This window comes from Balaenoptera ricei, chromosome 7 (assembly GCF_028023285.1).
Source record: "Balaenoptera ricei isolate mBalRic1 chromosome 7, mBalRic1.hap2, whole genome shotgun sequence".
NCBI classification, from domain to species: domain Eukaryota; kingdom Metazoa; phylum Chordata; class Mammalia; order Artiodactyla; family Balaenopteridae; genus Balaenoptera; species Balaenoptera ricei.
In genome coordinates, this window is record NC_082645.1 from 10,890,212 (window position 1) to 10,904,623 (window position 14,412).

General features: G+C 36.2%; 1 protein-coding gene across 1 annotated transcript; it reads left to right on the forward strand.

The window, feature by feature from the left end:
* Positions 1-8,813: 8,813 nt before the first annotated feature.
* Positions 8,814-10,571, forward strand: LOC132368890 (elongation factor 1-alpha 1-like). The gene has a single exon (XM_059927677.1). It carries the CDS (start codon positions 8,882-8,884, stop codon positions 9,521-9,523), a length of 642 nt encoding a protein of 213 aa, XP_059783660.1. The 5' UTR covers positions 8,814-8,881; the 3' UTR covers positions 9,524-10,571.
* Positions 10,572-14,412: the final 3,841 nt, after the last annotated feature.

Below are 14,412 nucleotides of genomic sequence, written 5' to 3' on the forward strand. Positions count from 1 at the left end.
TCATGCATATAAAGATGCAAAAAAAAAAATCTTCCCTAGTGAAGATTACTGATATGGAACAAGCAGTGGCTATAAATAGCTGTTGAATAAATGAGAGAGAGTGTTACCAAACTCAGGTTCAGCTGCTTGCTGCTCAAAAGCCAATAATTTAAGAGGCAAGTGTCAGTAGAAAGGAAGGGTGCTCTAAGCAGAAAAGCTGGTAGTCTGGGGAGAAGGTGGACTCATGCCTCGAGACCAGCTCCCAAGATTCCGCTCAGCCATGAGAGTTTTTAAAGGATAAAAAGGGGGAAGAATCTCAGTGAATCATCGAGGCAGGAGGTTGGGTTCTGCATCCTTCCCCATTGCGTGCAGACTGGCTGACTCTGTCTTTCAGATGTTATCTTGCCCTTGTGATCTGCCTGCAGGATTGCCAAGGGGGCTGTTGGGGATAGAGAGCTGGCGTTCTTTAACTACTTAATTCTTCATTCTTCTTTTTATCTAGGAAAAGAACCAACAGGTTAGATAAGGCATGGCGTGCATTCAGGAGAGCGTAAGTCAGAAGTTAGGTTAAATTGCCTAGTGATCTCATTCCTATAATTAAGTTCTTTTCAGGTTAGAGGGGAACAGAAATGGGCAAACAGGAAACAGGCAAAAGAGCTGCTTTCGGGAGCTATGTTTGTTTAGATATAGATATATACTGTTTACTGAAGATATAGCCAAAATTGAATCATATAGTTTACCTTGATGAAATTGTCAAAGTTAGAGTTAGTTATGCCATATTATTATTCGCATTCCTTACACTCCTTTTATATATTGGTGTTATCTACCTAATTATTTGGTGAGCTATCTGAGGTCTGGACTTTTTTGCTTCTTAGACCTCAAAAATTTTAGCACATACAATTATGCTATTAAAAAGAGTTTGATCAACTTGACCCCTTGATGTGACCTAACATGAATTTTCCCATTTTTCTTGAAGTTTTTCTTGTATTTGGTTGTGCCATGGAAATTGCCTAAGTCTCAATCACATGAGAATTTTTATGTGAAATTTAGCCACATGGAACACTAAAAACACAGGAGCCCTTACAGAATGAGTTCATATTAACTTCTGTGCTGTAGATAGAAATTCAGTTTTATGAACCAGTTAAAGGAGAAGTGCATGGTGTGCTTTTTGCAGCACTTAGATATTGATATATGAATTTTTTCTTTTCCCAAGGCTAAGCAGGGGAAGTCACAGCAATACGACTTTTTAAATGTGAGTGAAACTCTCATCTGAAAACTTTCCACTACATAACTTCACTCAATTGACCTGATGACTCAAATAGACACAGGCTGTAGGTTAAAATAGGGACAGAGGACTAAAAACTCTTACAAGAACACTAAAGTTGAGCCAGAATATCACATAAGCAGCCTTGTATTTCAGAGTTCTCCTTATGTAACCTTCACACTGGTTAGTCCTGCAATGCCTCCATGATGATCAGACCCTGTAGCTCTGGACACAAGAGGGAACCAAAAATCTTCCCTGTCCACACTCTTGTGTAAAGTTCACATAGTTGGGACAAGCAAAGCTTGCCGAGAATGTGCATTGTCCAACACCATAATCCCTTCAAAGAGTAAACGTGATATATCAGCTCTTTGGCTCAGTGTTTCTAATAAATGTACTTGATTTTCATGGCTTAATATAAAAAGTTACACAAATATGCTAGTCTATACATAATTTTTCTCTTCTTTCTTTGTATGTCAAAAAGACATAAAATCAATAAGTATCTACTATATTCCTTGCACTATACTAAATGTTAAGGCAAAATTGATGAATATATATGTAAGTGTAAATTATATATATTTATATATTATAAATAACTGTGCCAGTTGATTAATTAGAGTATTAGGCAATAACATGCATTGCATTGGGCATTGCACTCTACCAGGCACTGAGGGAGGTATTTAGAATATAGCTGTAAACAATGCAGATATAGGTGAGCAGCCCGTAGTCTAGTGGAGAGCAGACAAAGACATAATTGCAGTGCAGTTACGATGAATGACTAATGGACATATAAGTATTAACCAGTCCAGTCCCGTAAACTTTGAAGAGTAGGGTAGAAGAACATTGTATGTTTGGGGAGCAGAAAGTTTCCCATGTGCCTCAGAGTCTGAAATCCTCTAATTTTTATTATCTTTTCCTTCATAAGTTATTATGTATTACATAAATAATTATTTTTATTTTTTATTATATTTCTTAGGTTTTGGGGAGGTTTCCTCCTTTTAAGCCCTTCTTCCCTGTGTAATTTTCACAAAAAATAGAACTGTTTAGAGCAGGTATTTCTGTGAAGAAAATAAATTATCTGACTCTGATACCTCACTTCTTCTGGGAATTACATTCCCTGTTCTTCTAGTAACAATTCTGGACTCCACTCTGATGCTCATTTTCTTAGAAGACACCCTGAAACTGTTGATTCAAAGCTTGACAAATAGCCCAATTTATGCCCACCAGAGTCCTTCTCTAAGTCTTTTTAGAAGGAACAGAGACAATCAATGGCTCTCTAATGATGCAGACCACGGGGATAAAGATCTGAATTTTGGGAGTAATGAAACCTTGCTCGTTGGTGAGGTAGGTCTATAAAGTAAGAAAGTAGACACAACATGCAAAAAGAAGGCTGTGCAACCAGGTCTGGGAAAAATTAATGCCTGAGCCAACTTATTCCTAGGGCCAAGGTACATTCTTTCCCTTTTCAAGGTTTGATTGTTCAAACCATCCTTGAATTTTATGAAACAATAAAGCTGCTTGAACAGCAAGCTAATTCACGTTGTACTCCTTTCACTTGTAACCGAAAAATTCTAGATTATATAACTAGTGCTTTTTATTTTCTCCTTTCTTATTTATAACACAATCCTCAGGATAAAACCCTAATAGACTCTCTAAATTTATTGTGTATGTTGTTGATATTGATAGTATCATGTTATGACAAGAATTGTATGATTCCCATACTTCGCTCAAATTATTCTTGGAAAAAAATCTTTAAGACTATTTATACATTATCATTTCGTCTCCTTGCCTTTTACACATATAAGTTATTCTATGTCTTTATTGTTAAGACAGATCAGTTTCCTTCTCCATCATCATTCCAGATGGGGCTTCTAGTTAATTATCAAGGAATGAGGAATTGGTACACAAGTACACACCTCTAGGTTCTTTCTCTACCTGTTTATGTCCTCCTCCTTACAAGAAGAGAACTAGATAATTAATTGATTAGAATCATACACTCTTTGGGACATTTAACAACCCAGGGTAAGTTTGCTGCTCTAGAAAGGTAATGCATGTCTGTTGGATTTCACTTGACTCAGTTTGAACATGTTGCTGTTCTGATAGCAGCCCATATTTTAGTAATGCCCAAGTGGAAAGTAGGATGATATGAAGAAATAAGTTCTCTGTAAGGCTTGGAGACTAAATTATCTACAGTAGGCTTGCTTCTTTCGGATTCCACCCTTTCTTGGATTTCTTCGAAAATGTTATTAAACAATAACTTAACCATTTTCCTATGTCAAATCTCAGACTCTATCATACTTACTTTTTCTATGTATTTGCCTATTGTAGGTACTTCATATAAGTGGAATCATACAAAATTTGTCTTTTTGTGTCAGGCTTATTTCAGTTAGCATAATGTTTTCAAGGTTCATCAGGTTGTAGGATGTATTGGAGTTTCTTTCCTTTTTAAGGGTAAATAATATTCCACTATGTGTATATACCATACTTTGGTTATTCAGTCTTTTGATGGGCTTTCGGTTTGTTTCCAACATTTGGCTACTATGAATAATGTTGACGTGAACATTGATGTACAGTTATCTATTTCAGTCCTGCTTTCAGTTCTTTGGTGTATATACTCAGAAGTGGAAATAATGGTTCACACGGTGATTCCATGTTTAACTTTTTGAGAACTACCAAACTGTTTTCCACAGCGGTTGCACGCATTTTCCATTCTTGACAGCAGTGCTTTAGGCTTCTAATTCTTCCACATCCTCATCAATATTTGTTATTTTCTTTTTGTTTTGTTTTGTTTTGTCTTGGTAAATAAGAACCATCCTAATAGGTGTGAAGTAATATCTCATTGTGGTTTTGACTTACATTTTCTTAATGACTCGTGAGGTTGAACGCTTTTTTATGTGCTTATTGACCATTTGTTTTTGTTTTTGGGAAAACTGTTTATTCAAGTTCTTTGTTCATTTTTAAAAATTGTGTTGTTTTGCTGCTGTTTTGTTAAGTGGTAAGAGTTCTTTAAAAATCTTTTATCAGATATATGATTTTAAAATATTTGCTACCATTCCATGAGTTGTCTTTTTATTTACCTGATAGTGTCCTGTGATGTGCAAACATTTTTAATTTTGTTGAAATCCAAATTGTCAATTTTTCTTTTGTTGTTTGTGCTTCTAGGGTCATATTCAATAAATTTCATCCAAAGTCAGTGTCAGTAACATATTCTCCTATAATTTCTTCTAAGAGTTTTTAACATTTTAGCTCTTAAAGTTATGTCTTTTTGTAATTGAATATTATAGCTTGATAGTAAGGTTTGAAGTCAGGAAGTGTGAGTCTTCCACATTTGTTCTCTTTTTTCAAGATTGATTTGGCTACTTGGGGTCCCTTGAGATTCCATATGAATTTTAGAGTGGATTTTTCTGAAAAAATACCATTGGATTTTGCATTAAACCTATTGATTTCTTTGGATAATATTGTCATCTTAACAGTATCAAGTCTACGAATCCACGAACTTGGGATGACTTTCCATTTATTTGTCTTCTTTAATTTCTTTCAGCAATGTTTTATAGTTTTCAGTGTAGAGGTCTGTCACCTCCTAGATTAAATTAGTTCCTAAGTAGTTTCTTCTTTCTGATGCTATTGTAAGTGGAAGTTTTCCTTAAATTTTCTTTTCGGGTTTTTTAATGTTAATGTGCTACTAATGTTTATGTGTTGATTTTATATCGTGAAATTTTGCTGAATTAGTTTGTTATATCAAATCATTCTTTTGTGTGTGGGATATTTAGGGCATATATATATATATATATATATATATATATATATATATATATAAAATCTGTGAACAGAGATAATTTTATTTCTTCCTTTCTAATTTGTATACCTTTTATTTCTTTTTCTTGCCTAATTTTTCTTTCTAGAATTTCCAGTACCATGTTGAATAGAAATGGTGAAAGCTGGCATCCTTGCTTTTTGATCTTATGGGAAAATATTTCAATTTTTTTAACATTGAGTATGATTTTTTTTTAACATTGAGTATATGGATTTTCCATATAGAGCCTTTATTATGGTAGGAAAGTTTACTTTATCCCTAATTTATTCAGTTTTTTTTTATCAAGAAAGAGTGTTGAATTTTTGTCCAAAGGTTTTTTTTAATTCATCAGTTGAGATGATCATGACTTTTTTTCTTTTATTCTATTAATGTGGTGTTTTACATTTATTGGTTTCACATGTTGACCCATCCTTACATTTAAGGAATAAATCCAACTTGGTCATGTTGTATTCTCCTTTTAACATGATAAATTTGGTTTGCTAGTATTTAGCTGAGGATTTTTATAAGGAATCTTGGTTAGTAATTTTCTTCTTTTTTGCCGTGTCTTTGGCTTGGCATTAGTCTAATGCTGGTATTATAGAACAAGTTAGGAAGTTTTCCTTCCTTTTCAATTTTTTGTAAGAATATGATGAAGAGTGGTATTAATTCTTCTTTAAATGTTTGGTAGAATTTACCAGTGAAGCCATATGCTTCTGAGGTTTTCTTATTTGGGAGGTTTTTGAATATTGGTTAAGTCTTATTACTAGTTATAAGTCTATTCCAGTTTTCTATTTCTTCAAGATTCAGTTTTTGAATATTGTGTTTTTCTAGGAATTTTTTCATTTTATCTAGGCAATCCAATTTGTTGGTATACAAATATTCTCTTTAGTAACTATTATTATACTCCTTTACATTTTGGTAGTAAAGTCCCTATTTTTACTTCTGATTTTAGTAATTTCAGTCTTCTTTCTTTTTTTCTCTGTCAATCTAGCCAAATGTTTGGTAATTCTATTGATCTTCTCAAAGAACCAGCTCTGGCACCCTGGTTTCTCTAATGATTTTGTATTACCTGTTTTATTTATCTCTGCTCTAATCTTTATTATTTCCTTCTTTAAGGTTTAAAGTTAGGTTATTAATTTGAGAAACGTCTTTTTTAATGTAAGCATTTACAGCTGTACATCTCCCTCTTAGTTTTGGTTTCACTGCCTTCCATAAGTTTGGTAGGTTGTGCTTCTCTCTTTTTCTTTTTTTCTTAAGGTACATTTTCTAATTTTCCTTGTGGTGTCTCCTTAGACACATTGGTTGCTTAAGAATATGTTGTTTAATTTCCACATTTTTGTAAATTTAAAATTTTTTCTTCTTTCATTGATTTCCAGCTTCATGCCATTGTGATCAGAAAATATACTTTGTATGATTTCATTTTTTTAAATGTATTAAGTCAGGTTTTGTAGCCTAAAATATTTTCTATCCTAGAGAATATTCCATGTGCACTTGAGAAAAATGTGTATTCTGTGTTCTTGGGTGGATTTTCCTGTATGTCAGTTAGGTTTAATTGGCTTATGGTGTTGCTCAAGTCCTGTATTTCCCTGTTGATTTTCTTTCTCATTATTCTATCCTTTATTAAAAGTGTTGACGTTTCCAAGCATTAATTGTAAAATTGTTTTTTCTCTCTCAAATTCTGTCAGTGTTTGCTTCACATATTTTTGGTCTCTGATGTTGGTGCACTTAGGTTCATAATTGTTAGATCTTCTTGATGACTCAACTTTTTAACAATATAAAATGTTCTATTTCATCTCTTGTATTTGTTTTTAACTTAAAGTCTATTTTGTCTGATATTTGTATAGTCACCCCAACTCTCTTTGATTACTATTTTTATGGAACATCTGTTTCCATCCTTTCAGCTTCAACCTGTGTATATCCATAGATTTAAAGTGGGTGAGTTTTGTTGTAGATAGGCAGCCGCATGCAGTTGGGTTCTGTTTTCTTTTTTAAACATTCTTGCAATGAATGCTTTTTAATTGGATATTTTAATTCATTTATCTTATATAAAGACATTACTTATAAGGAAGGACTCCTGCCATTTAGCTGTTTGTTTTCTGTATGTTTTATATCTTTATTATTCCTCATCTCCTACATCATTGCCTTCTTTTGTGTTTAGTTGATTTTTGGTACTGACATGTTTTGATTCCCTTCTCGTTTACTTTGGTGTTTACTCTGCTGATTTGTGGGTGTGATCATCATTGGGATGACCTCCAATGTTGTGAAGTTATAACAGTATCTTAAATTGATATCACTTTAACTTCAGTTGCACTGACTGTTCTCCTTTATAGCTCTTCCCTTCCCCTTTATGTTACTAATGTCACAAACTACATGTACATATTGTATACTTATGAACATTAATATGTAAATATTTTGTGCATTTTTTTTCTTGTTGTATTCATATATAGTTTAGTTGACTTCCTTTAGTTCTTTCTCTTTGTTTCCCTTTAGTTCTTTGAGAATATTTATAACAGTTTCTTTTTTAAGTCTTTGTCTAGTAAGGACAGTTTCTGTCAATTTAAATCTTTCCTTTGAATCAGCCATGCATTCCTGTTTATTTGTACTCCTTGTGATTTTTTTTTTTGAAAACTGGCCATTTGATTATTTTAATGTGATATATCTGGAAATTAGATTCTCCCCTTCTCCAGTGTTGCTGTTTTTTATTTATTGTTGAAGCTATTTAGCTAAGACTTTTCCAGACTTCTTTAAAAAGACTATTTCTTACTGGATGTGTTCACGGAAGTATCTGGTCCTTTAGCTCATGTCCAACTAATGATTTGACAGAGATTTCCTTGAATTCTAGGAGCTGAAGCAGAGAGACAAACCAACAAATATTGAAATCATTCACCTCTCCCAGTCTTTGCAGATTGGCTCTGTGCTGGGGAAATCCTTTACTGATTAGGTAAGCTTGCTCTGAGCTTATGGAGCAGTGTGAGGTGAAAGTTTTTGGTGTTCTCAGCACGTTTCTCAGTGTGTGTCTTATTTGGACATGCATGTGTCTTTACAGGCATCCGCCCACCACATATTGTTTCTTTTGAATGTCCTAATTTCCCAAGGAGTCTCACCCCAGCTTCTCCTTCAGGCCTCATATAGTATGTTGTATATCTCTGCCTATCTTTTCTTTCCCAGGTATCTGTAGATTTGCATTTCCCTTGGAGCTTTTATAACAAGAGTCCAGTGCTTTTCCTGCTTGTGTTTCAAGTTATGCAAAAGAGAGACAAGTCATTCAGTCCTGCAAGAAGCCACCCAGACATACACAGTATTAGAACATATATACACAGTATTTTGCAAATAAGAACAATTGTTTTCCCTCCTGTTTCAAGGAGGAAGCTAGGAACCAGGTTGCTACTGCTCAAAACCAAGACTGCTACTCTGCCAGGAAGTGATGAGGCAGAAGTAAATAAAAATTTCACAAATGTTTTCTATCATTTTAAAGATTTTTTTTTTTACTTCACTGGGCTTTTGCTTGGTTGCCGTAATCCTCTGTTGTTTTCCAGAGTTTCCACGAAGTTGTTTCAGACAGCTTTTGGTGGTTTTTTGATGTTTCTGCAAGGGTACAAGAACTTGGAGTTTCCTAGTTTCCCATTTTGCTCAAATTAGTACAAAGCACAAAGTAAAACAGATGATGAATGGGAGTAAAAAAAGAAGAGAACAATGAGAGAAAAGGAAGACTGGGAGGAGGAGTAGGAAGACTAACAAACAAACACAAACTAGACTATGCAAAATAAAAGGGTGGCTTTTGCTTTTTCGCAACGGGTTTGTCGCCAGGACACAGGTGTCGTGAAAACCACCGCCAAACCTAAGCAAAAATGGGAAAGGAGAAGACCCACATCAACATCGTTGTGATCGGACACGTAGATTCGGGGAAGTCCACCACTACTGGCCATCTGATCTACAAGTGTGGTGGGATCGACAAGAGAACCATTGAAAAGTTCGAGAAGGAGGCTGCCGAGATGGGGAAGGGCTCCTTCAAGTATGCCTGGGTCTTGGACAAACTGAAAGCTGAACGTGAGCATGGTATCACCATTGATATCTCCCTATGGAAATTCGAGACCAGCAAGTACTACGTGACCATCATTGATGCCCCAGGACACAGAGACTTCATCAAAAACATGATTACAGGCACATCCCAGGCTGACTGTGCTGTCCTGATTGTTGCTGCTGGTGTTGGTGAATCTGAAGCAGGTATTTCCAAGAATGGGCAGACCCGTGAGCATGCCCTTCTGGCCTACACTCTGGGTGTGAAACAGCTAATTGTTGGAGTTAACAAAATGGATTCCACTGAGCCACCCTACAGCCAGAAGAGATACGAGGAAATTGTAAAGGAAGTCAGCACCTACATTAAGAAAATTGGCTACAACCCCGACACAGTAGCACTTGTGCCAATTTCTGGCTGGAATGGTGACAACATGCTGGAGCCAAGTGCTAACATGCCGTGGTTCAAGGGATAGAAAGTCACCCGTAAAGATGGCAATGCCAGTGGGACCACACTGCTTGAAACTCTGGATTGCATCCTGCCACCAACTCGCCCAACTGACAAGCCCTTGTGTTTGCCCCTCCAGGACGTCTACAAAATTGGTGGTATTGGCACTGTCCCTGTGGGTCGAGTGGAGACTGGTGTTCTCAAACCTGGCATGGTGGTCACCTTTGCTCCAGTCAACGTGACAACTGAAGTGAAGTCTGTTGAAATGCACCATGAAGCTTTGAGTGAAGCCCTTCCTGGGGACAACGTGGGCTTCAATGTCAAGAATGTGTCTGTCAAAGATGTTCGTCGTGGCAGTGTGGCTGGTGACAGCAAAAATGACCCACCGATGGAAGCAGCTGGCTTCACAGCTCAGGTGATTATCTTGAACCATCCAGGCCAAATCAGTGCCGGCTATGCACCTGTGCTGGATTGTCACACAGCTCACATTGCCTGCAAGTTTGCTGAGCTGAAGGAGAAGATTGATCGTTGTTCTGGGAAAAAGCTGGAAGATGGCCCCAAATTCTTGAAATCTGGTGATGCTGCCATCGTTGATATGGTTCCTGGCAAACCCATGTGTGTTGAGAGCTTCTCGGACTATCCTCCTCTGGGCCGCTTTGCTGTTTGTGACATGAGACAGACGGTTGCTGTGGGTGTCATCAAAGCAGTGGACAAGAAGGCAGCTGGAGCTGGCAAGGTCACCAAGTCTGCCCAGAAAGCTCAGAGGGCTAAATAAATATTATTATCCCCAGTACCTGCCACCCCAGTCTTAATCAGTGGTGGAAGAACGGTCTCAGAACTGTTTGTCTCAATTGGCCATTTAAGTTTAATAGCAAAAGACTGGTTAATGATAACAATGCATCGTAAAACCTTCAGAAGGAAAGGAGAACGTGTTGTGGACCATTTGTTTTGTGTGTGGCAGTTTTAAGTTATTAGTTTTTAAAATCAGTACTTTTTAATGGAAACAACTTGACCAAAAATCTGTCACAGAACTTGAGACCCATTAAAAAAGTTTAATGAGAAAAAAAAAAAAAAAAGGGTGGCTTTTTAGTTTATTTCCCATGATTTTATTCAAATTGGTGAATCCCAAATTTCTTAGAGTAATACTATTAAGCACCAATTATTGACAAAGTAACTATAAGCTACGTATGTCTAGTACCCCATCTTATGTGAAAATCATTGTGATCCTTTTGCCACTTTTAAGTGGCACATTAAGTCAGAAGGAGTAAAGCAAACAGCTTTGATCTCTTGCCAAATCTTATTACTTGGCCAGTGGGGCCAATTTAGGAAATGTCAACACAAAATCATAAATGAATTCAACTCACATTAACAAATTAATCAAGTACATAAAAATGCCTTATGAAAGAAGCTTGTGGTAATAAATGATGTTGAGAAACAATTTTCCCCTAAAAATGTGCCAGTCCTTTCATATTTCAAGCTACCAAGAAATTAAGAGCAAAAACTGATAATAAAAATGAACATTTATGCTCCCCATGTACAAATAAGAGGTCTGGTAGACGTGAAATCTTATGACTTGAAGATATTGATCCCATCTGTCAATTAACATCAATTCACATTCTGACCTGTATGTTCTGTTATGCTGCTTTAAACCTTTTGGACCACAACTTCATAATCCATTCCCAAATATCTTCTACCTCCTGCATTGCATTTGAGTTCTGAATTAGATCTTATATTTATGAAATATACTTGAGTTGAAAGGGGTCAATCAGGATCACTTATTGTAGAAGAATTATGGGTTAGAGTCAATGTTAAGTTATCCACCTCTCACATTTTGGGAGATTGCTCTTATATCAAACCTGAGAAAAAGGGCCTACAAACTGCATTTCATCACACTCCTAACATTCGCTCTTAAGAGCCATCAGATTAAGAGTCAATAAAGAAGGCCTCCAAAGATGGCATTAAGTTAATCTATGGTAATTTGGTTAGTTATGGCTTTAGCTGTCTCCTGTTGCAGAAGTCAATAAAATTCCCCCTCTCATCTAACTCTGCATTTTTGTCTCTCTCTAAGGGGCTTTACGTGATGTATTTTGATCAAGTGAATTCACCATTAAATATAGCAAGTCTTGCTTAGGTTCCCAGGAATTCTCAGCCAAGTCGACCTAGAGATACCATGACCAGATGGTAACCTAGACAGAACCTCTTTCTCATCCTCTTTCCCTGGTAACAAGGATTTCTATATGGACACTTATGCTCCATGGAGAAGCAACGTTTACAACATGGCCTTGAAGAGGTATCAAGTATGCTTTTATTGTCCATTATGCATAGTATATTTATACACACATTCAATGTATACACATATACATATATGCACATGTATGTTAATATGTACGTATACATACACGCATTTGTGTGTACTGGTGTGTATATATGTGTGTGTATATTACATATATGTAATCTACTCATAATGGACAATAAAAGCGTATGTGATAGATTTTAAAGGCCATGTTGTAAATACATACATATATATCTGTATACATGCAAATATATGTATGTAGGTAGTTATATATTGGTGTGCCTGTATATATGTATATTTATATGTATATTGTGCATATGTGTGTATCTGTGTGTGCACATATGCATGTATCACTTCAGAAAAACCTGTGTTTAGGGTGTAGCACCCAGGCAAACATGCTCCACAAATTCAACTTGTATATTTGGCAGATTAAACGTGACATTAATGTAAAAAATAAAAATATATATACACACACACATATATACATATACACAATATTCAAACATATACTTACATGTATTTTATATGTATATGTATATATACATACATATATATACAAAATTTTTGTTTCTTGTTTAATAAATCCTGCATTGCAGTTTTATTAACATTCATGAAGTATTGTGTTTTTAAATCATACTGTAATCCAGTTGTGAGTCAGGTACAGCAATTGCATTATAGTTTGATTAAAGAAACACAGTACTTCATGAATGAAATATGACTGAATCAATGGTATTCAAAGGAGGAGTGATGCCTGTAAACCCAGGGAAGGGTCTATGGATGACATGGAATATGAGCTATAATGAAAAGAGAAGGTGAAGCTTAGTCAAGTCTCAAGGTGAGAGAGGGGTGGTAGGTAAGGGAATGGCATGGAATAAAGGCAGAATGGTCAACATATATTCAGAGAGCAGTGAATGAGTAGTTCCTCTGGAATGGATGGTTGAAAGATGAGAGGCATGTAGATGATGAAGGTAGGGAGAAACCAATCTCTATTACCTACAGCTTTTCCTAGTAGAAGAATCCAATTATTTTTTAGTTAGAGTAATGATTAGATTAACAGAATGTAGGATTTAACATAGAGTCATCGCTTGCAAAGAAAAGTTCTGTAAAATATTATATCTATACTTATGTAAATAAATCCATCAAAAGGTAAGTGTATGTATGTGTGTACATGTCTTTGAAATTTTACTGTATCTTTGTAACTTTAAAATTTGATTGGTACAAGGCTACTCTGAAGGCCTAACTTTGCAAAGGTGTGAAAATAGCATAAAGTGGTTTTCTCTAGATGAAACATTGTGTTTTTATTTTTTAAGTTAGGTTTCCAATTTCCAGGAGTTTACACAAATTTATTTATTTATTTTTCATGTGGTATTTATAGTTTGTCAGACACTGTTCTTATTTATTTGTTTATTTATTTTTGGCTGCATTGGGTCTTCAGTGCTGTGCATGGGCTTTCTCTAGTTGCGGTGTGCGGGCCTCTCCTTATGGGGGCTTGTCTTGTTGCGGAGCACGGGCTCTAGGTGTGCGGGCTTCAGGAGTTGTGGCACGAGGGCTTCAGGAGTTGTGGCACGCAGGCTCAGTAGTTGTGGCTCGTGGGCTCTAGAGGGCAGGCTCAGTAGTTGTGGTGCATGGGCTTAGTTGCTCCGCGACATGTGGGATATTCCCCGACCAGGGCCCGAACCTTGGCAGGTGGATTCTTAACCACTGTGCCACCAGGGAAGCCTGACACAAATTTAAAAACGAACTTACTGGACAAAAATCATGCTCAAGTCCTTGCTCCGAGAAAAGAACATCATGATGCAGTAATAGAAATAAGCAAACATATTGGCTTTACAAATGGATATCTTATGTTATCCACTTCATAGGTGGTGCAATAAGCAGAAGAGACTCAAGTCCTCACTCTGGGTTTTATGGACAACAAAGCAGCAGAAATTAGGTTCCCCTTTTTCAGAGTAAAGGACTTCACCCAAGACTAGCTTCATTCAGTATCGAGGGAATACTTCAAAATTCCATGAACTATAAGATATTTAGTCTCAGATAACAGATTATAGCTAGCGTCCTAATCCAGAGGAGGGTAGCCAAATTTATTTTAATAAAGCATGAGGATCATGTGACCTTCTGTTTTGCCAACCTGGCTTTCTGAGTTTCCCCCTTTCTCAATAAAGCCCAGTTCTTAACTCACACCTTGTGAAATTGTGAATACAGTTCAGCCATAAAAAGAAGGAAATACTGTCGTTCGAAGTTGCATGAATGAAACTTGAGGGCATTATGCTAAGTGAAATAAGTCAGACAGAGAAAGACAAGGACTGTGTGACAAGTGTGCATTCTAAAAATGTCACATTCATAGAAACAGAGAGCAGATTGCTGGTTACCAGAGGCGGGAGGATGGGCTGTGGGAGAAAAGTGTGTGGCTGGTCAAAGGGTACAAGCTTCCAGTTGTAAGATCAACAGTTCTGGGGATGTAATGCACAGCACAGTGAGTGCAGTTAACAACACTGTATTGTGTATTTGAAAGTGGCTAAGAGAGTAGACCTTAAAAGTTCTCACCACACACAAAATTGTACTTATGTGACATGATGGATGTATTAACTAACATTTTTGTGGGAATCATTTCACAAAAATACATA